The sequence below is a fragment of the Ammodytes marinus genome (genome assembly GCF_949987685.1).
Source record: "Ammodytes marinus genome assembly, chromosome: 6".
Taxonomy (NCBI): domain Eukaryota; kingdom Metazoa; phylum Chordata; class Actinopteri; order Uranoscopiformes; family Ammodytidae; genus Ammodytes; species Ammodytes marinus.
This window is the reverse complement of record NC_137235.1, coordinates 22,571,476-22,598,186: the sequence shown is the minus strand read 5'-3', so window position 1 is coordinate 22,598,186 and position 26,711 is coordinate 22,571,476. Positions and strand designations below refer to the sequence as shown.

Here is a 26,711-nt window from a genome sequence, read left to right as displayed (position 1 = left end):
TGAATTATATATTTAAAGGTGCACCAAGGAACTTTCAGTTGATTGATTGATTTTATCTGACCATTTGATATAAAATATGAACAGCACTCTGTTTCATACATTAAAATACAGAAATAGCCAGGGATAACACAAAAAAGCCCGAAGGCTTATTTCCATTGTGGTCCGTTGGGCAGGAGAAGAGTTTTTGTTCATTCTTGCACCCCCTTTGTACAAAAGCGGTAGTGTTTTTACATAGGCAACTGTTGTTCCTGAGTGAGCGTACCCATGAAAAAGGCATTAAGAAAAACTATATAAAAATAGCATTCTTTGCACTGATGGTCTTGTTTGCTGTTATATGTCATTTATGACCATCAGAGTAAAAATTAAACTGTTTCAGAAATACAAAAAAGTTCCTCGTAGCACTTTTAAAATGTTTTAGCTACAAAATACCTTCTAGTAATGATCAGACGTCATTTCTGGCTAAACACACTTTATTTCTGATTCAAATTTGGTTTGTTGGTTTTAGTTGTCTCACTTTGTGAATGTGAGGATATGAAATGTGGGACACATAAAACCCAGAGGGTGATATGTTTTTGTCCATGGGTTCTCTTAATGTTCTCAACTGTCCCATAACAGATGAATGAATTGTATTTCCCACACTTAAGGTGTTTAAATGTTAACTTTAACCGTGGACAGAGTGGCTCTTCACTACAATCCTCTGACCCAAAAACAAAAAGCCTTACGTGGACCAGCTGTTGAGATTAATGTATTTTTACATTCCTGTTGAAACTGATCAAACCTGAGGTATCCCCAGCCAAAATATTTATGAATATTATATCATTTGGCTTTGTCCGCCTTACATATTGTACATGATGTGAAGAGTATTAATTGATGAAAGACTTTCTTTCAGTTCTGAGGAGGTTTTAAAGTAATTTGTTTACAGACAATGTTCTAATACAAAGTGCACACAACCACAGCATTAGGAAACAGATCGTTTCACTAACATGGCGCTCGCATTGTCCATAAGAGGCTTATCAGTGTAATTTCCTTCAGCACTCAACCCCACAGTTTCTAATTAAGTTAGTGAGAGACAGAGAAATACGGAAGCAAAGAGAGAGAAGAGTGAGATCATTTATGGTCAGGGTGTGATCATTTATGGTCCTTAACGATGTGGCATTAAAGGAGCCTGCATGCGGCTCTGCATAACCTAACCCATTCAATGAATGAGGGAGTGCCTATTAATGTGAAACTTATGGTGATGCTTTCTGTTCCTGAGGTGAGGCTCCTTTAAAAATGTCTCCTTGTTGATGCATTTTCCAACTTTTACTGTTGAGTAATTGAGATGAATCGAGGTGTATATTTTAAATTTTTAATGAAATCACTGATTTGTGTGTGTGTGTGTGTGTGTGTGTGTGTGTGTGTGTGTGTGTGTGTGTGTGTGTGTGTGTGTGTGTGTCTGTGTGTAAGAGAGAGAGTAAGTCTTGTGTGTGGTCAAGACTATTAAATCAGTGGTGCTTAGCGTGCTGTGCAGTCATTCTCTCTGCAAACTCCCCCAAACACACTCCATCATCCGACTGTAAGCTGCTCGACATTTTACTCAACAGTTCATACTTGCTCGACAGGGGACAACGAGTAAAGAAACGACCCGGGACAAAAGCATTTGTCATCAAAGCTCATATTCATCCAATGAAAAGTCATATTTCACCTCTGCAGCATGTGGGGAGAAGAAATCAAGTCTCCCAATGATGCCCAATGTATCAGGCTCAGTCAGCAGTGTCAACAGAGGACCGTGTGTGTGTTACTGTGTGTGTGTAGAGCCCATGAGATTGGCTAAAGCTTTCAAAATACCGTGAAAGTAAGTTATTTTTGATGTTAGAGGGGCAGCGCCAGTTGGATAGTAGGAAACCAACCTTTATTTAAAAAAGAAAACAACATAAATATACGTACAGGAGTTAGAGATAAAAGCAACGAGACCCTACATTTGAAGAAATTGCATAATTCCGATCTGCTTCCAGTCAAAAAATAACCATTTCAAATGTTCTGAAAAAGAAAGAGCCAAGTTTCAAGGTTTAAAGTAATAAAGTTTTTCTTTTCTTTCTTTCTTATTTATCTCTGAACAGACTTCCTGTGCCAGACACACACAAGCAATAATCACTTCTACCAATCATAATGTTTAAACGTCCTGTTGGATCAGTATCCTTCATTCAGATTGATTTGTTAAGCTGATGGAGAAATGTGCGACGTACAGTAGTCAAGGCTTTGTTATAAAACAAACGTTTGCAACCACATTAAAAGAACAGGTTCCCTATCTTGTCAGAGCATTCTCAAATTAATCACAGCTCAAAATGTTCTACCCCCCTTAGAAATAATGATAACACTAAATACTTGGAATTGTAGAGAATTAAGCTACCGTTCACATAACAGCGGGAATCAAAGAGTTACTGCTATAATCCAAGAGGATTTACGGTAAAAATGTAACTCAGAAAGGCCCAAGGTCACCATTACCAATGTTGTTACGGAGGACCTGATGTTTTCACTCAAAGCTGAAATCTTGTTAAATAATCGCCAGAGTGAAAAAATCATAAACCATATACTGTTATCAGTTTGACAGATTAAACTGCTTAGATCATCATCAGTGGCAGTAAAGAAGGAGATGAACAATCAGGTTCAAAATACTTGAATTCACCACCTTAAATCCAAACGTTCATGTGTCACGTAACAGTCCGGCCAATACTGCAGATTGCACACGAGGAACCAGTGCGACACTGGAACTCTTTCAAAGTAATCACACACGCGCACGCACGCAAACCCACGTAGGAACAACCACAAGGGGCGCCAGTCTGGAGAGTGTTCAGGTCTTTCCTTAAGGTGCATGGAACTGGTCAGCGTGTCCATCGTTCAGTTCACAGGAGGCGGAGGATGAGGGGTCAAGATGCATCATGGAACAATGGAGGATTGTTCTGGTTGGTGTTTGTATTGTATTGTTCTGTGTCCACACGCACACAAAAGGTACAGCGTATGTCTCTGTCTGAAGGGAGGAGAGGGCTGAGTGTGTGTGTGTGTCTCAGGAGATGGTGGAAAACTCTTTGAGCAGGACGTCCTGACTCAGTGTGTTCAGAGAGACGTTCTTCCTCACATTCAGACTGATGGAGCGCACCTGGAGAAAGACAGACAGAGGGGGACATTTAGAACCATGTCACGTCTTCATAGAAACACATTTACAGAGACACTGAATACAAACTCAGTCTCTGCTTGTTTATGTAAAACAGCAGTACACACTGTCATTTGCGTGGGTAGAGACAAACAATCTGGTTAAAAAAAAAACTTTGCTCCTTTAAAAATAGTAGTATATACAGTACATATTCTACTTTTTGCTTCCCATTCAATACAGGGTATCTTCCACAGATTTGAGCCTGACTTAATGTGGACTGACAGTCTGCAGTGAAGGGTGGGGAGAGTCTTGGATCCGATGATCTCAAATATGACCTAAATATGATCAAGCGCGACAACCATCCAGAGCGTCTCGTGCATTGTGAAGGCACCTTTAGGGCGCCTGACGACTTAAGTCTCATTGGTTTTGACCAGTGTGAGTGCTCCGTAACACGCTCAAGCACGGTACACTTCCCTGGCCCGGTTGGAAGAGCTGCGCTTCAGAAAGAGTGCGGATGCAAATGTACCAGCACCAGCCGACACGCACATAGCACGCAGTCCTGACAACCACGGCACGGATTAAACGGGCCAAGTTTCAGTGAGTAGACATTATAAAACCCTTAACACGTTGCCCTCTCCCTCGCTTACCAGCTCTTTGAAGAAGGCGGCCTCTTTGGGCTGCTCGGAGTATCTCTCAAACTGGTCCAAACCATCCTGGAGCTTGAGCGTCAGTGTGTCATAGTTGGACCGAACCACCTCCAACACCTAACAGGGAGAGAGATGAAGGAAATAAGCCCCGACTCCATAACATGCAGTGGTCAATGCATCGTACAGGGAAAATGAATTGAAATACACAGAGCGGTCAGATTTTACTCAGTGTTTAATCATTTCTTCATGTTGCCACAGTGTAGCATCACATCTGCTTCCGCCCCAAATTATTTCCATGCTCCCAACTGCTCACCTCTACTCTGGGAGACGTTATCTGTAACTTGGCAAATTTTTAGCATTTTATTTGCTTTGTTTGTTTTTTTCCTGTTTCTCCCCAAAATTGTGTACCATCCCAACCTTTCTTAGGTTTTTATGACAGCAGTTCATTTATTAATTAGTAGATAAATGAATCTGTAACAAACTGAGCCCCTGTGTGCGTTGGTGTCAGTCTTTATTACCACTAGTTACATCTAGTTTGACTTGGGTGTACTCACGCTTGGCCTGCTTTAAGAATTTTACAAGGGCATTTCTGCAGTAGAAGGTCACTTCAGGACGGTCTCAATGTTATCATATTAAGGTCAGAGAAATAATAACAATCAAGCAAATATAGCACAGTGATTGTGTGTGATTATAAGTGCACGCTTGCCTAAGGTCAAGCCCAGCTGAGATACGGTGAGCTGAAACCAGAGGCAATTATGCAAAAAAAAATTCTCCACACTTCCACCCCTGCCATTCCCCCGTTCAGCTGTGAAATAACCCCTAACCAGACCTTTTACATTAACGTCCCTAACGCTTCGCACGGCATGAAACATTCACTATCAGATGCACCAGCTGCACTTTTGTCTCGCTACAGTTTCTGTCCATATAAACATACAGATTAGAACCTACAACCTATAGGTCTTTTTCAGTGTGCGCACACATATTTCCCTTAAGCAGTATATCCAATGTACAGCTGAATCATCATTTTCAAAAGGTATTAACAGTGGGGCAGGGAGCTTTTATTTCCGTCTAATAAATCTAAAGCTCTCTGCTCGGGGAAACGAGAAAGTGCTGTTGTTTTTATTTCACCCTCTGATGGCACACTGATGAAAAATTCATATCCATCTCTCGCTCTCTCTCTCTCTCGCTCTGTCTCTCTCTGCCCCGTTCTCCCTCACAGCTCTCAATCACTCTCTTCACTCTGTGGAAATGGGGAGTTATGTTTGAACGTAACCTAGGTGTGTTAAAGTTGTTTTTTTCCTCACTGGCGGTGCATGGAAAAGATGAAAGGGAAGACAGAGTGAGCTACGGCAAGCAAAAGTTACAAGCAAACAATGGAAACCTGAGGGCAAAGTAAATGGAGAATTAAAGAAAGCTGTTAAAGTGGAGACAGGGATGATGTGTTCGGTGCAGTGTTTTACACACACACACACACACACACACACACACACACACACACACACACACACACACACACACACACACACACACACACACACACACACACACACACACACACACACACACACACACACACACACACACACACACACACACACACACACACACACACACACACACACACACACACACACACACGCCCGCCCAACTCGGCCAAGCAACTTGCTGCATCACTAAGCAGACATGACTCTGTGCACCAGTTGTCATTGTGTTTATTTTGTAGCGCCTGGTACAAATGCAGCCTTGTGGTGCTGAAGTGTGTTTTGAACCTTATAGCGTACACACTGACAGAGAGTACAGCAACTCCTTTTAATGCTGGCTGTTTCTGGAGGCCATCCATCTTCTAGTGTCACTGCAGGGAATGAAAGATGATACTACGTCTTTGTGTGTGCGTGTATGAGCATTGTATGTCAAAGGCAAAGCAAATGAAACACAAGATTTCACACTTCATTAAAAAACAAGGACCTCACCACACCTCACAAAAACTTTATCCACTCACCTACACTACTGATTGACTGACTGACACATACCACTGTACTTTTGTAGTCCTTTGTTTATTCTTATGTTCTGGCTCATAAATGATTGTAACTTTTTTTTTGTCTGAGAAAAAAAGTTTTTTGTTCAGTCGAAAGCTCTTGCTGTGTTTCACTTAATTCTCCCCGGCCTTTTTCAAAATCTGACCCACATCTTATGAATGCTGAGACACTATAACACTCGGAGATATACCTTAACAAAAGGATGACAGAAAGGAGATGAAAGGACATAGTGGGAGGAGAGAGATATGAGGGATGACATGGACAACAGGTCTCCAGCAAGATGCAGACTGGGTAGCTTGCAGCTCATGATCTGCACTTGACAACCAAGGCGTCCCAAAAAAAACTGTATATTATCATTATCAAAAAACTTTTGCAGTTGAGAATACACAACCTTTTTTTGTCATCATATTTCATTCCATCTGCTGACAATGATCACACCACAGTATTCCCCTACGAAGACATCTAATGTTAAAGATCACTCAAAACTACCAGTTACTTTGTCTAATGGGAAGGCGGTTCATCATATCACAAGAAGAAAATCATATAAAGCCCGTGACAGCTCACTGACACTAAATCTAACTTCCCTCTTTGTTGTGAATACATCTAGCAGATAAAAGCAGAGAGGTAATTGGGGAATATAATGACCGAATCCGTCACATTCTTATCAGCAAAGGGACTCTTTCGGCAGTCTTCATATCCTCACCGCTTCGACATAAATGATCAATTATAAGGTTGAGTCAGGTTTTTCCACTTAAAGATGAAGGAATAACTCGGGGTTACAGAGGTTATTTGGTTGCTTAATGACTTATTTCTCACTCTGTGTTTACGTGCTGCAAAACAGTGGGACTGTAATTGTGTGCATGGTCGTTATTTCTACAAAAGTGGCTGCAGACATCAGAGAAACGGACTGTTCCTTATATATATATATATATATACACACACACACACACACACACACACAGAGCAGCTTTTCCTGCTTGTTTCATCTACAGGAACCTTCTTGGGTGCTTGCTGTAGACTTTAGTTATAGATATAACAACAGTAATTCAGAGGTGAATACTGTGTAAGTTTAGGAGGCATCAGTGTGTCCGTAAGTGACAGCAACTAGAAATGTCTGTCCCTAATTGTCATGTTTGTCAGTGTACAAAAGCGTAATATTTGTTGTGAACAGGACAGGATCCTCCCACCTGCCTGACCCATGTGCAATCCATCAGCTCTGATGAGTTTTAAACTCAGCGATGTGTGATAGCATTTGCTGCTGTAGGTGTGTCATCACAGTAAGTTATGTCCGAGTCATCCATCTCTGCCACACAGCTGTAACTTACTCTTCCTGGTGAATAGACATTCAGCGTTTGTCAGTGTGTACTACACTCAAGATTTACTTTTGAAATGACAACAAGATGTCTGAATGGAGTTTTTGCCGAAATGGCCCTCGAGAAGCAGCTGAAGTGTATTTTTAAAGTCTCTACTTTGATAAAAAGCTAATTTTAGTGAGAGAGAAGTGTGTTCTGTTTACCTGTTCTTCTGACAGCTGGGAGATGTGGTTCACAGCAGCGTACGACTCAATCTTGGGATTAAAATGATTGACGATGGCCCTTTAAGACAAAAAAAACAAGCACTTCTGAAATAAAGCAGAGTGGACATTTTGTTCAAAGTCCAAAGATGTCTAAACTATATACAGTCACAACAACACACACATGAATATTACAGACATGCTGTGATTGTTACACACCTCATTCCAAAAGCATGCGTTCATTACTTTACTATTATAATGCTTTTTCTTTAGGGGAGAACCTGACTGCAAGCCACAGGAGCATTCTCATTCAAACTTGACTACTGAAGCTGGAATAATGCCTATCCAGAGATACATTAACTTATGAACTTACTTACATAAACCCGAAAAGCCTCCGAAATGATGTACCTTTCAGTGATAAGCTTGAACAGTGACAACACACAGCCACTAGAATACCTTTCACAACAAGTTGTACATGTGTGCAGAGGGAAAACAGAGGGTTTGCAAAGCAATTTATGGATGTGTTGTATTTGTCAAATGTTGCAGTTATAAAATAATGATGTGATCTGTATTTCAGTCCAATTAGGAAGTATTTGTAAGCTGCAATCACATAATTCTGTCATTCTGTTCTCATTTCATTGTCTGACAACCGAAACATAAAACCCTTAAACTTAAACTAGAGGGAACATAAAGCATTAGTCCATGCTGTAGCTTGGACTAATGCTGAACTGGAACAAAGGGTCCTAGCCCAAACCATGGAAAACAGTAGACTTAGTTTTGTGGTGACAGTGGTTAAAAAGTAGTGTAAAACTCACGACTCATTTGAATGTGTTAGATAAGCAACGTTCTAAACATCACCACTTACAGAAAGGCTTTTTAACACCAAAACTCATTCCTATTCATTCCTATTCAATCTCAATGATTCCTTCATATTGTATGTGTGTGTGTGTGTGTGTGTGTGTGTGTGTGTGTGTGTGTGTGTGTGTGTGTGTGTGTGTGTGTGTGTGTGTGTGTGTGTGTGTGTGTGTGTGCACATCAGGGAATTTCAGCTGTAAATTCAGAGGCAATCTTTTCCAGCATTAGCATACATTACTATAAAATAAACTGCTTTATAGCTCAAATATGAGTTGATGAAATAAGCAGAGCTGTGAGATAAACGGGCTTAATTTTGTACTGGCTTAGAGGACTTCATATATCAAATGAATGATAGTGACAAAAATGCAGAGAATTCTCCATCGTGGTAATGTGGGAAGTCGAACGATGGAGGAATGAACTGAAGGGAGTAAAATGGAATTAGTCCCTTCATTTGACTCAATTTCAACACGGCCATTGTGGGGCCTTTATATACCTCTCTGCCTTCATTCATCTATTCTCTCAAATATTAATCCTTCAATCTTCGTCCTCCCCTGCCTTCCCCTTCAACCCTTGTGACAGCTTATTCAAGCGGGGGGGGGGGGGGGGGGGGGATCTGGTGAGTTGAGTGGGTGAATCCTGTGGGAGTATCCCACTTTTTTCTCGTGTCCTCTGGGACCTCCAAGCCAAGGTGACCTCAGCGGATCATCTCCTCACAGAAGATGGAGAAGCAAAGAGTGGATTATAGTGGAGAGACCGTGTACAGTACGTGTGCGGACTAGAGCAAGGTTGGGGGGTTAGGCAGATAAAGGCTTAAAAATGATTGAAGTAAGTAAAGGGCGGGGAATGGAGTAGGCTGGGGATGAGCCAACAGTATAGTACCAAAAACTATATTTTGACCCTTTTCCCATTACTTTTTCTCCTTGATTTTTTCCTCCTTATTGGGATACAGTGTGTGTGTGTGTGTGTGTGTGTGTGTGTGTGTGTGTGTGTGTGTGTGTGTGTGTGTGTGTCTGTCTGTTTTTACCTAACGTTGACAAGGGCATGTGTGACTTTGCTGGCTGGCTCCTTCCACTGACCCGTGTTCGTTGATACTCTCAGAACTGGAAGACGGATATAAGTAGAATTAGACTTCAAACACATACAGATACACTTTTACACATCTTTTCCTCTGCTGGGTTTGGCGCTCTAGTTTAACAATATTTGTCGTTGCTGATTAAACTTTGGGTCTATTAAATAGTTTAATAAAAACCTTGAACATTGAAACATCCTTTTCAAGAGTATAAAAGGTTGCCCATTTCACTGTCAAAAAATAAATTAATAATAATCTTGCAGGCTGGATGGAGACAATGTTTTGGGTTTTTATTTGATATTGACCTGGAGAATAATTTGATGATCAAAGAGCAATAATCATCATCCCTCAGCTGCCCTCTTCTTTTCATTACCAATAAAATAAAGACCAGAGCAATTTAATGTGTCAAATTTGTTGAAGGTAGCTTTACCATTGTTCTGGAAAGACTGCAAATGAATAAGACATTTGCAGATGCTGATGACAGTACTGATGGATTTGGTGCTGCTGTAATGACGCTATAATAATTTGCATGTGACCTTTCATAGTAGGTTACAGGTAACTGCACCCATTGTTTGTTATTAACCGGCTTGTATTTGTTTGTGATGGCCAAACCCTGGCTCAGATATTATTTGAATAACTAATTATAATTCACAATAATGTCTTGACAAAGTGCAGTTTCTACCAACACATACCCATACAGTAGAGGTTGTCGAAGACCTGGTGCATTCGTACGATCTCATAGTAGAGCTCGTCGTAGCTGTTGGAGGTGGGCAGGAACGTGTCGCCGTATGTTATGAACATGTTGAACAGGTTGACCACCTAGAGAAAGAGATGGACAGTGGTTGATCAACACATAACAAACAAAAAGGACCCAACAAGACAAGAGGAAATAGAGAGTCAACCAAAAATAGGTTGTCTGTGTGTGTGTGTGTGTGTGTGTGTGTGTGTGTGTGTGTGTGTGTGTGTGTGTGTGTGTGTGTGTGTGTGTGTGTGTGTGTGTGTGTGTGTGTGTGTGTGTGTGTGTGCGTGTGTATGCGTGTGTGTATGCGTGTGTGTTGCTCACCAGTAAGGCCAGATGAAAGATGTTGTGCTTGGACAGCAGTAGGGTCTCATTTGACAGCAGGAACTTGAGCAAGTTGATGAGCGCTGTGCGGACCGACGGAGACATGCAAACATTAATGAACTCGTCTGGAGTGGTGTGATAGCCGTCTAGCAGCAGAGGCATGTGACAGACAGGCAGCAGTCGACTTTACTCAGTGTGTGTCTATATTAAAGTCGATAAAAAAACACGATGGAGGGTGGGAGGGGGTTGGGACTGAGGCCAGGGCTGGCCAGGGGCAATGGTGGGCTTAGCTTTCCTTAACTTATTTCCTAAGTTAAGGAAATGTATTTTTAATGTTATCCATAATGTGTGTTGACAAGGCTGACAACAAGGCTTCCAAAATGGATTGGGCTTTCTTTAGAGGATCATAATCCAGTCAAAACATTTCTGAAAACAAAAGGCTCAACAACCTCAGACAAAAAGTGGCTTGTTTGTTGTGCAAAAGCAGTAATTATCCAATCATCTCTTAAGGTGCAAATCAAAACATTGTCAGATTTCAATTATTCACTCGGTGTCCTGAACCTAAGGGGTGGAAACGGAAGCTATAAACACATGTCATAAAACTGCCAAAACACAATTCATTCAATGCAGCTTGTTTATAGAGATAACAGAAATGAGTAGACATAGCTAAAAACATCCATTTAATTCACTTGTTTCAAATGATAAAGGGACAGCTACAACTATGATAAGGATATGTTTAAATATGGTATGCGTGTGAGAATCAACATGGATCTAAACAAACCGTAAAGGCAACTTAAAGTATTAATAATTGAATTAAACATGGCTTTCTCCCTATAGAATGAACGCTCACCACATAATGTATGTGCTTGCAGCTGTGTGGGGCTGTACTTTACAGCTGTGCTTTTAGTTACGTTATTCACAGTTGGATTAACATGAAACCCTCCCACTTCAAATTTCAATATAAAAGATTAACAACTGCATTAGAATCTATGTGGTTCATTGATAACAAGTCAAAGTGTAAACTGAAATTAAAAAAAAGAAAAAAAAGAGAGGTTAACTACAGCTCCCAAAGTGCATTTGGCAAGAAACACTAACCATGGCTTCATCTTTTGTTCACAAATGAACTGTTCTGATTCACGCTTCTCCTTCTCCATAGCAATGGCAGCTGAGGCACATTGGTATTTTAGTATTCAGACCTGTCCACCAGCCAAAATAATGGGCTAAAATGATTCCTCAGGAACAAAGTATAAAGAACTAAAACTAATGGCCATACCAAAAACAGCCATATTAATGTTAGATCATCTGGGAGACAAAGTGATTACAGTACATCCACAGAGTGACATTAATTTAACGGTTTTGGACCAATGGGAATAGTTCTCATCTGGCCTATTATTCTGATCAACATGTAAAGAAGGCAGTCTTTTAGAGCTGCAACGATTAATCGACGAATCGATTATTAAAATAATCGCCAACTATTTTGATAATCGATTAATCGTTTCAAGTAATTTTTTAATAAAAAGAAATCTGAATTCTCTGATTTCAGCTTCTCAAATGTGAATATTTTCTGGTTTCTTTAATCCTATAATGACAGTAAACTGAAATATCTTTGTGTTTTGGACATAAAAATACATTTGAGGAAGTCAACATGTGCTTTGGAAAATTGATCAACATTTTTCAACATTTTCTGACATTTTACGGGCCAAAACACGAATCGATTAATCGAGAAAAAAAATCGACAGATTAATCTATTATCAAAATAATCGTTAGTTGCAGCCCTACAGTCTTTACCTGACCAGAGCTCTCTCCATGTGTAGTGTAGCCGAATTCTGCACTTTTTCTGGTAGCACAGGAGTTTATGGATGATCTGCACACAGCGCCTGCAAAGGAAATTAACAACTGTGGTGAAGGAGGAGGCCGGCCGATGAGAGCAGAAATATGTGTGTGTGGGTTTATTGTGCATGTGTTCTCACAAGTATAAATCCATGGGGAAATCCTTCATCATATGAGTGACAATAAACTCCACCATCAGATCTAGACAAAGAGGGAAAGACAAATCCAGAGAACAAATAACAGTTACAGAATACAAATGGAAAGGGTCAAAATGCAGAAAACCTTTAACCTGTATCAGCATAAATCATAATAAAATGCATATGGTCATTTAGTTTGTCCATTCTGTGCTACTGTAGAATCATGGCAGTGCAAAATGACGGCCTCCATGTAGAGGGGACCCACTCATATGTAGATAAAAGGTTTTAATAAAATAATTAATTAAAGAAAAAAACTATTTTTATTTTCAAGCGATTATATACTATTTAAAACATACTTGTGAATAGTTTATTACATTTCTACCAAGTCTGTACAGCAAACTGACAATAAATTATACACACTGCTTCTTTAAAGTACTGTGTTTTCCGCACTATAAGCCGCACTGGACTATAAGCCGCAGGTGTTATAATGTTTAATTACCATATTTAAGAGTTTGTGCACAGAGGGGATTGTCGGGAAAGAGATGGCTGCTTGAGGAAGCTCCCATTTATCAACATTTCAACAAACAAGTTGCATATTTGCATAACGTACGTAAGTGTTACCTTTTAGTGCAATAGTAGCTACTAGGGATGGGCACGAGTGTTTTCGCTACTCGTGTGATCGCTTGTATTCCTCGAGGATCAATCGACTCCTCGTTAAACTTTTTTCTATTTTTAGAACTCAACGCATCTGTCTACAGAACAACGGTTCACCGCAATAAAGCGTTCAATGCTTATTGTCAAACAGTCACAGTTGCCATATGATATTAAGGATTTTTAAAACACATTTTCCTCACTGAAAGTAATTAAATAGACGGGCCACAATTTAAACCGATCGAGTAGGTCTGCGGTGGGGAGAAAAAAAGAGAAAAAAGCATGGGCTGTAGTTGTAACAAAAAAAATAGCCTAAGTCACCATTTAAAATAAGAAGGGCAGCAAATAATATAAAATGATTGTCCCACAATTTAAATACATATAGGCCTAAATAACTCACCAAAGCAGATAGTTGTATATCCAACCGCGTAATGCTCACTCTGTGTCCGTGAATAATTACCGCGACTAATTCCTCATTAACGGAACGTTACACCGGTCGGTTTTTGAATCTCATCCCCATATTCCCTATTGAAGGCTTCTTAACTGTTGTTGGCTCGGAGCGAATGTGTCTGAAGTAAGCCTTGCTTCTTCTTTTCTTTCCAAGCGGAGAGCACCTTGCATGCTCACCTGGAGTCTACTCAGTACTAACTGAGAGTAACAGGTGTCATCTCCCCTTTTTATAAACATAACTTTATCATCTGCTTTGAAATAATTGGACAGTTATATTCCTGACAATGTTCTGGAGAAAGGAGAGACCGTGTTCAGCTCCGCGGTGCCGTGGAGAACACAGGCTGCGCTGCGGTGGCACGCAGTTGGCAGTTATTTGCAGTTGATGTTTGACACAACGCTCAGTTTATTGCACTTGCATCAAAATATTTAATTTTGTTAAACTTTATTTTATCCGTTTTGTGCCGTTTTGTACACGTATATAACATTTTAAAATAGGGGCGGCCCGCCAGCCTAAAGGCTACAGACACTAAAATAAAAACGATTTTCCTCATCCACCAATCGAGTTCATTTGAAACGAGGAGTACTCGAGTACTCGATTACTAACGCCCATCCCTAGTAGCTACAGAACATATACTGTGCTGTGTAATAACAGGGTCGAAAAATGGGGAAAAAGTCGCGGCTTATAGTCTGAAAATTACGGTAATGTAAATTGTGTCATCAATGTAAAACAAAAAAGTTAAAAGTCAAAAACACATCTCATGTCATTGTAGCCTGCTGAGTGTTTCAACCATAATCATATATTTTTTCTATAACCCAGGGAAATTAAAGTAAATTAACACAGAAGGTTGTTTTTAGGTTAAAGCTAATTTAACTCTGGAGTGACAAACAGTTTGAGTCCATGGTAAACAGTTAGAAATGTTCCTCCTACCTAGAACAGCACACACCAGCGGCCGTGAAGGGATGTTCTTGTCAATAGGTTTTTTTCTGTGCCTCATGGGCTGCAAAAAAATAAATAAAGAGTACACTACAGATTTGAGATGAAACTCGGGTATGTAAATCTACATAAAAACATTGTACTGCACATGCTAGAGATGGACAAGTGTATCCACATACCAGCAGAAAAGGCCAGTTTTAACAACCAATATGGTTTAATGTCTTTAATATTTTTAGTATCTGGCTGATTGTGCCTGTAGAGACTTTTCTTAGATGCAGATCACTTAATAGAAGTGTCAAGTTCAGAAAACCATAATGAAGCTTCATGGTCTGTATCATACAGTGCCTTTACATGCCTTTGAGTAAGCAGTTTAAGTAAGCCGGTTACTCAAACCTCATAAGCAAAACATTAAAAAAAAAGTTAGTGCAATTAGGGGACAACACCCATTTCTCTGCCATGTATGTATGTAAGCGGGTTTCTAATCAGATTTAAGCATGTTGATGAAGGTAAGACTTTACAATAAGGGTACATTAATTAACGGTTAGTTAATGCATAGTTAATGCTTAATAGGCATAAACTAACTGTTAATGCTTAGTTTTTAACAGTTAGTTAATGCTTGGTTCAGCATTAACTATGCTAAGTTAAGTAATGCTTAGTTAAGCATTTACTAAGCATAGGGTTAGTAAATGCATAGTAAGCATTAACTAAGCCATTTTTAATGGTTAGTTAATGCTTTGCTAATGATCTTTAAGCATTTACTAACAGTTAATTAATGTACCCTTATTGTAAAGTGTTACCCTTTCTATCAACTGAAATGGATGTGGAAATATCAAATCACTTTTAATTCAGGCCCTAATAAATAAACATAACCTTTGACATCATTACCACTCTCACAAGCAGACACTCACCATTCTGTGTAGATTGACTCTGAAGTTCATGTTGTCATCGTGAAGAAAGGCATCGGCATACTGGTCCTATCACACACAGAGAGGTCAAGTCAGAACAAGGACAATCTGTGGGGGGGGGGGGGGGGGGTCTAATGTTACAGCAGTGTAGCCTGCTCCTACCTCGGCTATGCAGGTGAGGATGATTAGGCACAGTCTGGCACTGTTAAGTCGATGCTCATCTGGAAACACACAAATAGCAAACTATGAACAAGTAGAAAGAAAATAGAGGACCAGACACACTTTTTTAAATCTCTGGTGTTTTTTCAGAGGGGAGTGACTGCGATAAATGAGTGTTATAAAGTGGGATAACAATTTTAGGATTCAAGAGAACAGCACTTATTTGTCACAGCTGTCAGAGAAGACTAAGTGGGAACACTTCGGGACAAAGGGAAAGAATGAAGTATCATAGGCAGGTGGAGTGTGTTTACCTTTAGTATCCTGCATTACAATGGAGGCGTACTTGAGGAAGGTGATGAGAAGGTTGCTAGTCTGCAGGTTGGGATCCAGAGGAAGTTCTGGGTTGTTCATCACTACAGGGCAGATGTCAAAAGAAAACTTCAGTCAAATATATGGACTGCACGATCAGATACAACTCTAAACAATATATTAAAAATAAGGAAAAAAATATGGAAATTAACTAAAGAAACATTAAGGACAAAATGATGATAAGTCAAACTTGAAGTCACAAAACTGTGGGCTGTCGGTTCCAAGTCAGTTATTATTACATAAATAATGCTGTCCCAAAAACCTGAGTCGTCTACCATCTAAAAGCAACAACACAAAAAGCTGTCTCCCTCGTTTGAGCAGACGCTGGTGCTCATTCAGGCAAATAACAGCATGACAAAAAGTGATGTCTTCCTCCCATTACTGTAGCCACTGTAGCTTGCCATGTTGTCTAGACAAGGATATTCTTCAGTCATCTAAAAATCCCTGCTCTCTCATACATACAGCTTGTCTCATGGATACATGATGAGTCGGTCATTTCTACCTCCCCTTGCCCGTGAAAGGCCTCATTTGTCAGTGCAGATTTCTCACTGTCAAATAGCATATCCTCACAGGGGGCTGTGTGTGTGGAACTGTTTCTGGTCTAAGTAGAGGGGGTCCGCTAAGTGCTAAAGCTCCCATGACACGGCATGTGAAACAGTCATCTGTATTGGATGCTGAGGGTTAATATTTTATACAGAAAATGGCTCTTAGAATGGAAGCAATGGAGAGAGAGATAGACAGATATAGAAACATGCCCCTTTTAACAGTTACAACGTGTGTGTGTGTGTGTGTGTGTGTGTGTGTGTGTGTGTGTGTGTGTGTGTGTGTGTGTGTGTGTGGAAATGCAAATGACCTGGTTTTTAACATGCTAGCAACATCAATCGCCCTCTGTGAAACATGTAGTGACAGCTGTGCTCTCAGGTTTAATGAAAAGATTATGAGTACTTAGATTGGTGTAATAATGAAATAATTAAGATGCAATAAACACACATTAGAACTGCCATTTACTGTATATGAGCGTCTCTCTCTCCATCAGACAAACTTTAAAACCTAGTGAGTAGAGTAGTTTTTGCACAAGTGAGTAAGAGTTGCCAGGTTAAGAGGGAGAGTTGTTATAAATACTTGCAAAAACAATGGTCATAGTAAATTGAGTCAAAGACCTTTGATGCCAAAAAGCTTCAGAAAGTTCTAACTCGATTTTCACCCTTTCAGGGGTTTTGATGCTTTCAATATTTTCAGAAATGGTTGAGCTACAATCGAGTCAAACATTTCTGTAAATGAAGTTGCGAGAAGAAAACTTTCCACTCCTATCTGGAGATGTTTGATTTGAAAGAGAACTTTTGATAACTATTCTAACCTAACTCCCTGTGCTCTTTCATTGGTTTTCCTACGCTCTCTTGTTTCTGACTCACTTTGTATGGAGAATTTTGTCACAGTGATTATCTCCCTTGTGTTTTCTCTATTACTCTGCTATGGACTGTTACAGTGCGTAACCATCCTCTTTGTTTCCCACTTTCATTCCTTAGCGACTGTGACTCCTATACTCTAGAGTCACAGTGGATATGTAACTTATGTTTGTATCTATTCATAAAGAGTGCGGCCAAAATAAAACTCCAACAGTCAGTCAGTCAGTCAGTCAGTCAGTCAGTCAGTCAGTCAGTCAGTCAGTCAGTCAGTCAGTCAGTCAGTGACGGACTCATGTATGGCTTGCGGTCCAGCAAAGATAAAACTTGTGAAGCCAATTTGAAGTTGGGTTGTGATGGAGATCAGAAAAACATTTAACTTTACACTTAACAATAAAGACTAAGCCCAAGGATTTAATTTGTATTGTCTTAACACATTTTTCTACTCTGACAGGCAAAACACTGAGTTTCTATACCCTTCTGTGTTCTGCAATTGCAATGTGGACACTGCTTTATAGCTTCACCTCAGCATCTTTCCCGCTACAGAAAATGTGGCTCCAAAAACTGACACTTAAAGGCAGTGAGAAGTAGACCCTAATACAGACTAGAGCCAATCTGTTATGTCACAGAGGCTCCATCCATGTGTTGTCTTAATAAAAATATGAAAAGTGTAGGACTTACTGTCTAGGGAAGGGGGTGTGGTGCCAAGGGGAGTTGTAGGTGTGGTTGGCGTGGGGGTGGTAGGTGTGACTGGGATGTCGATCTCAGGGTGGCTCTGTTTAAAAATCAAAGACATGTGAAATGGCATTCATAGTGAAAAGCCGTCTCTTGTGTCCAATAATGTGTTGACAAAAACAACAGTAGAGGCTGGGCAGGAGACCCAAATGAGGGCTAATGGAAAGGAAACAAGACACCTTTTAGTGGAGACTGGAAGAGGACTGTTGACTTCTTGTAGTGCAAAACACTTCCACAGAATGGTAAATTAATCAGTACAGCTAATATATATTGAGCTTTGGAACTTATAACAAACATTGCAAAAAGCAGCACAGTGGCATCAGAATGGAACTGCATTTGTGACCAGTCCTTAGTTCATTTCTTCTTTATTTCGAACAAAAACTTGAAAAGATATAATAAAAAATCAAGTATGACACATCATACAAATACACATTTCACAAAACAACGGTTATTATAAAGTGTCATGAACAATATTTATGAAATAAATGTATGGTCTGTGTCCGAAAGGGAGTGGGAGGAAGCCAGAGCTTATTTATTCCAATCCCTTATTCAACTGCTCATGATTATCTGATATGAATTCATCAGCTTTAAACACCTATTTACATAATGTGTATCAAATTATTTCTACAATATTCTAGTTTGTCAATGTGTTTTGTAAGGCTTTCTAAATTTTTGTAGATAGTAGTCTACTATCTACAAAAATGTAGAAAGCCTACAAAACACATTGACAAAATGAAATAAAAGAAAGTATTCACTCAATATGTCAGTATTGACATATTGAGGATGAGGATTGAGGATGGAACAGTTTGTTTTACTTTAGTAATCCCTGTGGGGACAGTCACATTTAAAGTTAACTGGCTGATGGTGGAGAAGACATGTAGTGCACCTTTAAAGAAATACGTTCCGACACCCTCTATCTCAGCTTTCCTGCTGATAAGATCAATTAAATAATGTACAATAAAGTCAGAGAAGAGATAACATCCATCTTCTTTCTAACCGCTGTCTCCTCGATTATTTTACATGTCATATCACATTGCAGATTAGAAAAGCTTTAGGAAATGTGTCAAAGACCGATATGACTTGTCATGAAATCTCAGTCTTTAATGCCCTATTGAGGTGTTCAGACTATGCAGACCTTAACAAATGCAATCACTCACACTGTGGAACAAATCAAATCAACAAGGACATTTGAACTTGAGAAACTTCATGTTGCTCCTTACCAACTTTCTTTAGGGTGTAAATATGGAGGCATCACATGATACAAATTATGCAAATAGCACATGTGCTCTAATTGTTCCTGAAAAGGTATTTAACAACATCAAAAGTGTATCTTACCTGTGCTAATACAGTGATGAAGTTGCGGTTAAGGTGCACAGCCTCATACAGTGCCAGCAGAATGGCCTCATTTGTCCTTAAGAAGAAAAGAGATGATGGTGGTGAGTCAAGAGGCAGTTCAGTCATATATGAAGTATAATCTTCACATAACAATAGGCTGGGCAGGAAGAACCTCAGGTTTACATGAAGACAAGTGGAGATGCACTCCTTGACGGTGCTTAAACTGTATTAACAATCACTTCATGCATCAGCAGCAGGTCACGGTTACTATTTTATGTTCATGTTTTATCTTTACATTCCGCGAAGGGTGTTTAACGACTAATTCATAACCATAATATTCACTTTCCCAAAAAAAGTAACAAAAGTAAACTTAAACAGAAGCACCAGTAAATGTAGCCTTTAACATACGTTGAAGCCATCAAATTTGAATCTGTTAAGCTATAGTATTCTTCAAAGACCAGATTCACAATTGAGTTTAAAAGTGGATATGGCCAGTGTAGTATAATATCAAATGCTGGAGCAGAGTATGAGGATGTCGAAGGTTTTACCACCTTAGATTATCATCATGTTTTACTGATGAATCGGGATGAACACAAAGCTGCTAAACAATGCACATAATGTACTGTCTAAACACCTGACGCTGAAAACTACATATCTCATACCGCTTTGATTACAGTTTGATTCATACTGATCAAATGTGTTCATTAAGCCTTTGATTACCAACTGGAACCTTTAACAGAGGGACAGCCAAAAATAACAGCATATGCAATGGACTTGAAGGTGTAGAGAACTATTAGCCTGGAAATCCAGACCTGCCGCTGGCAAATTTAAATTTGCTCAGCCTGTTGGTCTGGACACAAACCATTGGAGCTCATAAACTATGTCGGAAAATTCACAGCTACCAATCAAATCGCTGATATGGGCGGGCCACATGCCTATGTATGGTGCTCTGGGGCGAGCGTAACTAGATGACGACAGTGCTGTGCATGTGCCGTCGAAGCTGTGATAGTAAAGATCAAAGATGGCTGCGGATACGTTGTTTCAGTTTGAAACGGCTTCGGCCTAAACACTTAGCGATTTGGAAGACGGCACACAAATAGTTCATTAGCAAGACAGATGAATTTTCTTTTTTGCCGACGGCAAAAGTTTAATTTACCAGTTAACCCCATTGTTCGCTAAACAAACAGGGCTTAATACGTCACCTCTGATTGGTCGTTGTGCTATCCAATTGCGTGCACTGGCATTTGAAATAAATACGTTGGTGCTGCCCCTTGAGTTGGGAAGGACTATTGCTTGTGGCCAGAACCTACATGGTTCTAGATGTGGGCCTGGATTTCCAGGCTAGAGAACTATGCAATTAAGTTTGAAAAACTTCAAAATCACTTGGCACTTACTGCACAGACAGTTTCTCATCAGCATCTGCTATAAACATGCTGCCCACCTGTGGACAGAACAAGGATCAAGCCATCAACAAACAGTGTTGAAAAAGCAGTGTGCACTATACATACTCATTATAGTACGTGCCAAATGGAAGATATGGGAACCTTCTTAAAATATGTCTAATGCAAAAACTAGTTAGAGTTAGAATAGCATCCTACCATACTGGTGAAGGTAGAGAAGAACCCGCCCTGGTGCTCCTCTTCTTTGTCTTTGTACTGCCTGGAGAGAAGAAGAGAAGATGGACAGGGAGTAATGAAAAAAGGAGAGCATGACAAATAAATTGAAAACAGGGTAGACAACAGTGGGGGCACAGATATACATTTTCACTCAAAAAAAATCAAACACACACTCTAAAACACATCTCCTTCTACTCCCTGCCATCTGTTATCTAAGGGACATTCGGTTTATAAACAAATACAATGAACTGTTTGGAGCCATCATCCATCACTTTGATGTGTCCGTCTAACAGCTGCATACGGACAAGACCTCCTTCACAAAACAGCATTTTAATTTCCAAACCTTGCCTCAACCTAAAAAACATTTCAGACTGCCAAAGAAAACTGTCAGATATAAATAACCCAATGGATAAAGAAGGCTTTGTTTATTTGCGAGTATAGAAATAGAACATTTGTGGGAGACGTGAAAAAAAATTGATGACGTCACACATTGCACGGCTTCATTAAAAACCTTTTTTAGTTCTTACCTGTTATATTCTGTCAGAGCTTGGTTGACGACCATACCCATTCCCTGGGAACGAAAACATCCAGTGTGTCAGTCAAAGTGTTGATCTGAAGGCTGTTGTCACACTAACTATCTATTATTCCACAGTTACATACTTACATCTAGTGTTGGCTCATCGTCCACAATGGAGAGCTTCACTATGTATGGATTCACAGACTGACAAACAGAGGGAATAAGAGAAATCATAGGCCGTTAAATACTTGACACCAACCATTGAAGTTTAGGACCTACAATATACAGCGACTCTGACACATGTTTTAAACAGAGCATTCAATGGTTTTGCAACAGGCTTTTCTAAGGATAAAACAAGTTCAGTTCCATGTGAGTATTAGTACACACCTCATATTTCCTGTAGTTGACAAGCAGGGCCAGGAGCACCACAGCATCATAACCATGCTGCCCTCTGCTGGCCACTTCTGACATAATCTAAGGTGGGGAGAACAGAGATGACTGAATTGTGAAGCAAAACCGTTTTATAAAAAAAGATATACAGTAGATATCCCAGAATTACAGCAGACATAGTCTTCAGGTATTCACTTACCTGTAGAATGGCTTCAAAGATACTGTTGATCATCACATATTCCAGTATAGTGTTCTGACTGATATTGTCTGTTACCTGTAAAGCGATATTTTCACATATTGGTGATGTTAAGTGTGTCTTCTTGTTTTACGCATAGTAGTTTATCTTTGTTTTTTTATTCTGGCTCACCGTCACCAGACACAGCAGCAGTTTGAGACAAAGGCTCTTCAGACTCTCTGAGCCATCTCCACAGAGAAGGCTGTCCAGTCTCTCCATCAGATCCTGTGGGACAACAAAAAAAGAACACAACACGGACAGAAAATTAATGAACACAAATCACTTTTTTCACTCCCTTCTGTGCCCTGTCAAGTTATTGCCCACACACCTTCATTCTTTGCTCAGCCTTGTCAAAGCCCATGAGCATGTTGATGATGTCAAAGCCAGATGTGGACTTGTTCTTCTGGTGAACCCCCCGGAAAAGTGCACAGAGGGTCTGAGGAGAGGGGCAGAATGACTTAAACAGTCCATCACTGTGAAATGTTCCACATAAGCCTCATTTCCACAGAGCAGAGCAGTACAGTTCAGTTTAGTACGGTACGCAATTATTATTTGCGGTTCCACTGTCAAAAGTCGGGGAAGGGTACCAAAAAAAAGCATAGTGCCATTCCCATTTCTGTCACCCTTTTCGTTGGGGGACCAAGCGGTCCCTGAGGGAAAAGGGAGGAGCTACATACTGCAGACTTTTGATTAGTTAATACAATCTTCAATCTGTACATGAGATAACCGCCGTATAATCACCTCTGCAAGAGTGAAGAATCTTGTGTTTCCAGACACATTATGGGCAGCTCTTTTTTTACTGTGTCATGTTCTTGATCTTAATTTAATTAAAATCAGCAGAATACACTGTGTCCCGCTGCAATGATGTCACAATACGTACTCAGCTGCAGCGGCCAGTGCATAAATCTAGGGAAACAGTTCTGTACCATACTATACTGTACCAGGCCAAACTTTACCGCTCAGTGGAAACAAGGAAATACAAATCACAATGCATTAGTCTCAGCCTTAGTGGTGGCAAACCAGAATCATTTAACAGTTTAAGTGTCATGAGGACAAGTGCTCCTGACATGTTGGTTGCATGTGCGATGTAACCTGTAGGTGATCATCTAGGTGGGCTTTGTGAGCTTAATGCCTCGTTTCCACCGAGTAGAGCGGGTCGGATCGGAGCGGTTCGGTCCGGGTAGTTTGGCTTTTCATTTGCCAAAAGTTGGGTAGGGTACGGTTTAAGCGCACCTAACCGCTCTGAGCCGCTCCCGATCTCAGTACTCCTCCGTAGGGGTACTAGCCGCCTGAAAGCGGGCCGAAACGGCAGAGCCGTCATTTGATTGGTCGAAATAATCATTTCCGCCATGAGTAGTCATCTCTGCAAGAGTGAAGAGAGTCTTGTGTATTGGCGAAAATGTGAGCACAGCAATGTTTATTGTGTGGTGTTTTTACTCGTCAATAAATTAATCAGTTGGTTACACTGTGTCCCACTAGTCACATAGCTGCCGCAGCCAGCGCTGTTCTCTCACTGTCTCTATCAGTTGCAACTTGCACCGAGCCGTCTCTGTGTGTTTTCGCCATAGATAGTAGGCTAGTAAATACACGCTCACAACAACACGGGGGGAATAAATAAAGAAACGGCTGGTTTGACCAAGCAAAAACGAGAGATCGCTGGCTTGTGAGCGCGGCACTGTTTATTGTGTGGTGTTTTTCCTCGTCATTAAATGAATCAGTTGGCTACACTGTGTCCCACTGCTACGATGTCACGTAGCTGCCGCAGCCAGCGCTGTTCTCTCACTGTCTCTATCAGTTGCAACTTGCACCGAGCCGTCTCTGTGCTCACAACAACACGGGGGGAATAAATAAAGAAGCGGCTGGTTTGACCAAGCAAAAACGAGAGACCGCTGGCTTGACCACAGTTGTTCCACAGCCCGATAGTTTAACCCACATTCTGGCGGCGGCTATCGCAGTCCAGCCTAAACCCCGCCCCATCAGTAAGGGTAGGGTCCGCGGTGGAAACAACACCGAGATTCTTAAAAGTGAGCTGTCCCGCTCTGAGCCGCTCTGATCCGACCCGCTCTACTCGGTGGAAACGAGGCATTAGTTACCTGCAGGGCGTTGACCACTTTGATCTGGTGCTCCTCTCCCAGAGCCTGAACACAGTGGTGGAACAAAGAGTTGATGTTGTCCTGGATCCGCTGAACCTCCTCCCCATCTACACTCTCCAGCTTGGACTCCAGGTATTCTAGGTTCACCTGAGCAAAGTGGAACCATGGTAGTGTCAAAAAAAGATCAAGGTAAAAAATATATTGCAAAAAAAAGGGATTACATGGTGTAAATGCATAAGTGGAGCCGAGGGGAGGACCAACATTATTAGGAAGTATACAAGTCCACAATACCCTCCACTCAAAACAGCATCAAGTTAGCCCATAGAGGTGGTGAACGAGAACAGCTGTATGCAAATTAGACTTCTGGGAAACTTCCACAGTCCTGCGCTGTGGACTACTCTGTGCAGCATTTGTTTGGACTGTGTCTGATTTATGCACATCATTACTTCCTCTTCTTCTCTAATAGTGTGTTCTATCTCCAGTCACACATATGTAATGATGGTGAGGCTGAAAAGCAAGTACGGACATGACTTTCAGTGTTTACTCCCATTGTGCTTTTATTCTAATAGTATTGCAAGGTGCATTCTCATGTTTTACTGATGTACACCTCGGGCATACAATATAATATATATATATATATATATATATATATATATATATATATATATATATATATATATATATATATATATATGTTGTTGTAAGCTTTGCTGCTACTATTGCTGATATTTTGTACAACCAAAACAACACCGTGAGATATGTGCTATAATGCACCACACATTTCTTTTCAACAGGGTGCGTTTGTCTCTTGCACACATTACCTTCATAAGAAACAGCTCATCCCAGAAGCGAGGGTTGTTTTTGGCCGGGTCTTCTTTCTAAAAAATTAAATAAAATAAAATAAAAATAAAAGTTTATTTTTATTTTTTATACTCGAGCATTCTTTCATTTCTCCTTACTTTCCATCACTGACAGTCTAGCGCTGTGATACTCACTGCAAAGATCTCGTCATACATCAGCACCACCTTCTCTTTCAAAGGTTTCTTAGAGGATGACGTCCTCCTCAGAAGCCCCGCCTTCTTCTCCACCTGAGACATGACTAAGTCTGAGTGTAAAGAGACACATGGAGGGAAATGAGGATCAACATGAACCACCAAATCAACTCTTTTGTTTAGATCACTAAAGGGATACAGTGCTCTTTATTTATTAGACATTCAAACAAAACCTGTGAAAGGACAAAAACCAACAACGCGCCGTCAGTTTCTTAGTACTTTCAGCCTGTCTGTGGCTCTCAGATCCAAAGCCCAGTTCCTTCTTACTAAAGATGCACAGACATCTCATTAAAATAAACTGTTACGAATATTTTCGTATTATTTACGTTCAAGAACAGCAGGGCATTATAGTAGTATGTAGTAGCAAATGCTAATTAAATAGGATTAAAGAGGGAGTTTGACAGAGACCAGCTATGGATTTGGTGCAGCCTGGAGTTGTTTACATCGGTGTATGTGGAACTGACTTAAAGTAAACTACAGTGCTTGAAGAGAAATGTCAGACAATTTAACAATGGGGCTTATTAATGCCTTTGTAATAGTGTTTGGACAACTGTAAAGGTCTATGGCACATAGGAATGGGCTATATATTAGGCTTTGGTTTCACAGGTGACACCCGTTACTTTATTGATGCTTGCTTTACTAAGAACAGAACATATAGCCACTACACCACTCTTGCTATTGACCACTGTCTTAAATAACAGATAGACACTCCTGTCATGAATGAGGGCTCTTGACACACACACCTCCATTGAATGTCCTAATTTGTCAGGTTACCAATAACTGTCACATGTTGAAAGGTATTAACCATCTCGCGGTAATGACTGCTTTACTTTACTATACTTATGTAAGTATGCAGGTTTAGAAACAGCTGTAGAAACAAAGCACTGTTAGTACTCTGCTTGCCAAGTTAAAGTATGTCACATAGCCTAAGTAACTAATGCACATAGACGTTTAGGGTAACGTTAGGTCAGCAGAGTAACCTGTTATAAGGAATAGCAGGATTCAATTATTCACCTCGTTCAAACTAATGACCAACAACCCCGACTAGGTTAGCTGTTTATTATCAGCTGACATTTGCTGAAATTGACAGCAAATTGTTTTAACCGTGTGTTGACAGCCAGCTAAACTGAGTGCGGGTTGGGATGGGCTGCTAGCTTAATTAGCTAACATTAGCGCTCTGACCCACCGATAGAGTACTGAGTTAAACTATAGCTACGTTTGTTAAGGACTTACAGTAACGCAGCCACGTTAACGAGCAGGCATTGTTATATAGTCGACACTAGGAGCACTTAGTTCATTAACAGTTAGGTCACCAAACGTAATTCACAGCTAAAGCTAACGCAGCCAAGCTAGCTGACGCCTGACAGACAAGGATATTAACATTTGATTCAGCGTTAGTTAATTCATGTCAGTGTGCAATTATTGACAGCAGCGCTGTGTTACATTAGTTATGATGGGCGCAGCTTGGTTAGGAGTGTGGTTTGTTCTTACCTCAATGAAAGTATTCAAATCTATGTGGTAAAAGTAGTTCATAAATTCTTTTGACAACACTAGCCTCTGCTGCTACATGCTCTGCTAGCATACTGC

The 26,711-nt window shown here is 40.3% G+C and overlaps 1 protein-coding gene across 1 annotated transcript; it reads right to left on the bottom strand.

Annotated features, from left to right (window-relative positions):
• Positions 1-1,874: 1,874 nt before the first annotated feature.
• armh3 (armadillo like helical domain containing 3) lies at positions 1,875-26,711 on the bottom strand. The gene is made up of 26 exons (XM_080029350.1): positions 26,616-26,711; positions 25,068-25,177; positions 24,894-24,950; positions 24,073-24,219; positions 22,308-22,415; positions 22,112-22,204; positions 21,944-22,018; positions 21,742-21,828; positions 21,502-21,558; positions 21,365-21,408; positions 20,820-20,880; positions 20,616-20,662; positions 19,222-19,297; positions 17,833-17,926; positions 15,691-15,792; positions 15,383-15,441; positions 15,224-15,289; positions 14,310-14,379; positions 12,284-12,344; positions 12,102-12,190; positions 10,314-10,396; positions 9,943-10,069; positions 9,206-9,281; positions 7,330-7,408; positions 3,778-3,894; positions 1,875-3,136 (listed from the first exon to the last, which is right to left on the bottom strand). Exons 2-26 carry the CDS (start codon positions 25,167-25,169, stop codon positions 3,044-3,046), a joined length of 2,070 nt encoding a protein of 689 aa, XP_079885476.1. The 5' UTR covers positions 25,170-25,177; positions 26,616-26,711; the 3' UTR covers positions 1,875-3,043.

Coding starts and splice junctions, on each gene's coding strand:
- armh3 (XM_080029350.1), bottom strand. CDS start 25,169: ATGTCTCAGGTGGAGAAGAAGGCGGGGCTTCTGAGGAGGACGTCATCC. Junction 20,881..21,364: donor GCTCTGACAGAATATAACAG/GTAAGAACTAAA, acceptor TCTTCTCTCCAG/GCAGTACAAAGACAAAGAAG. Junction 15,793..17,832: donor CACACCCCCTTCCCTAGACA/GTAAGTCCTACA, acceptor TCTGCCCTGTAG/TGATGAACAACCCAGAACTT.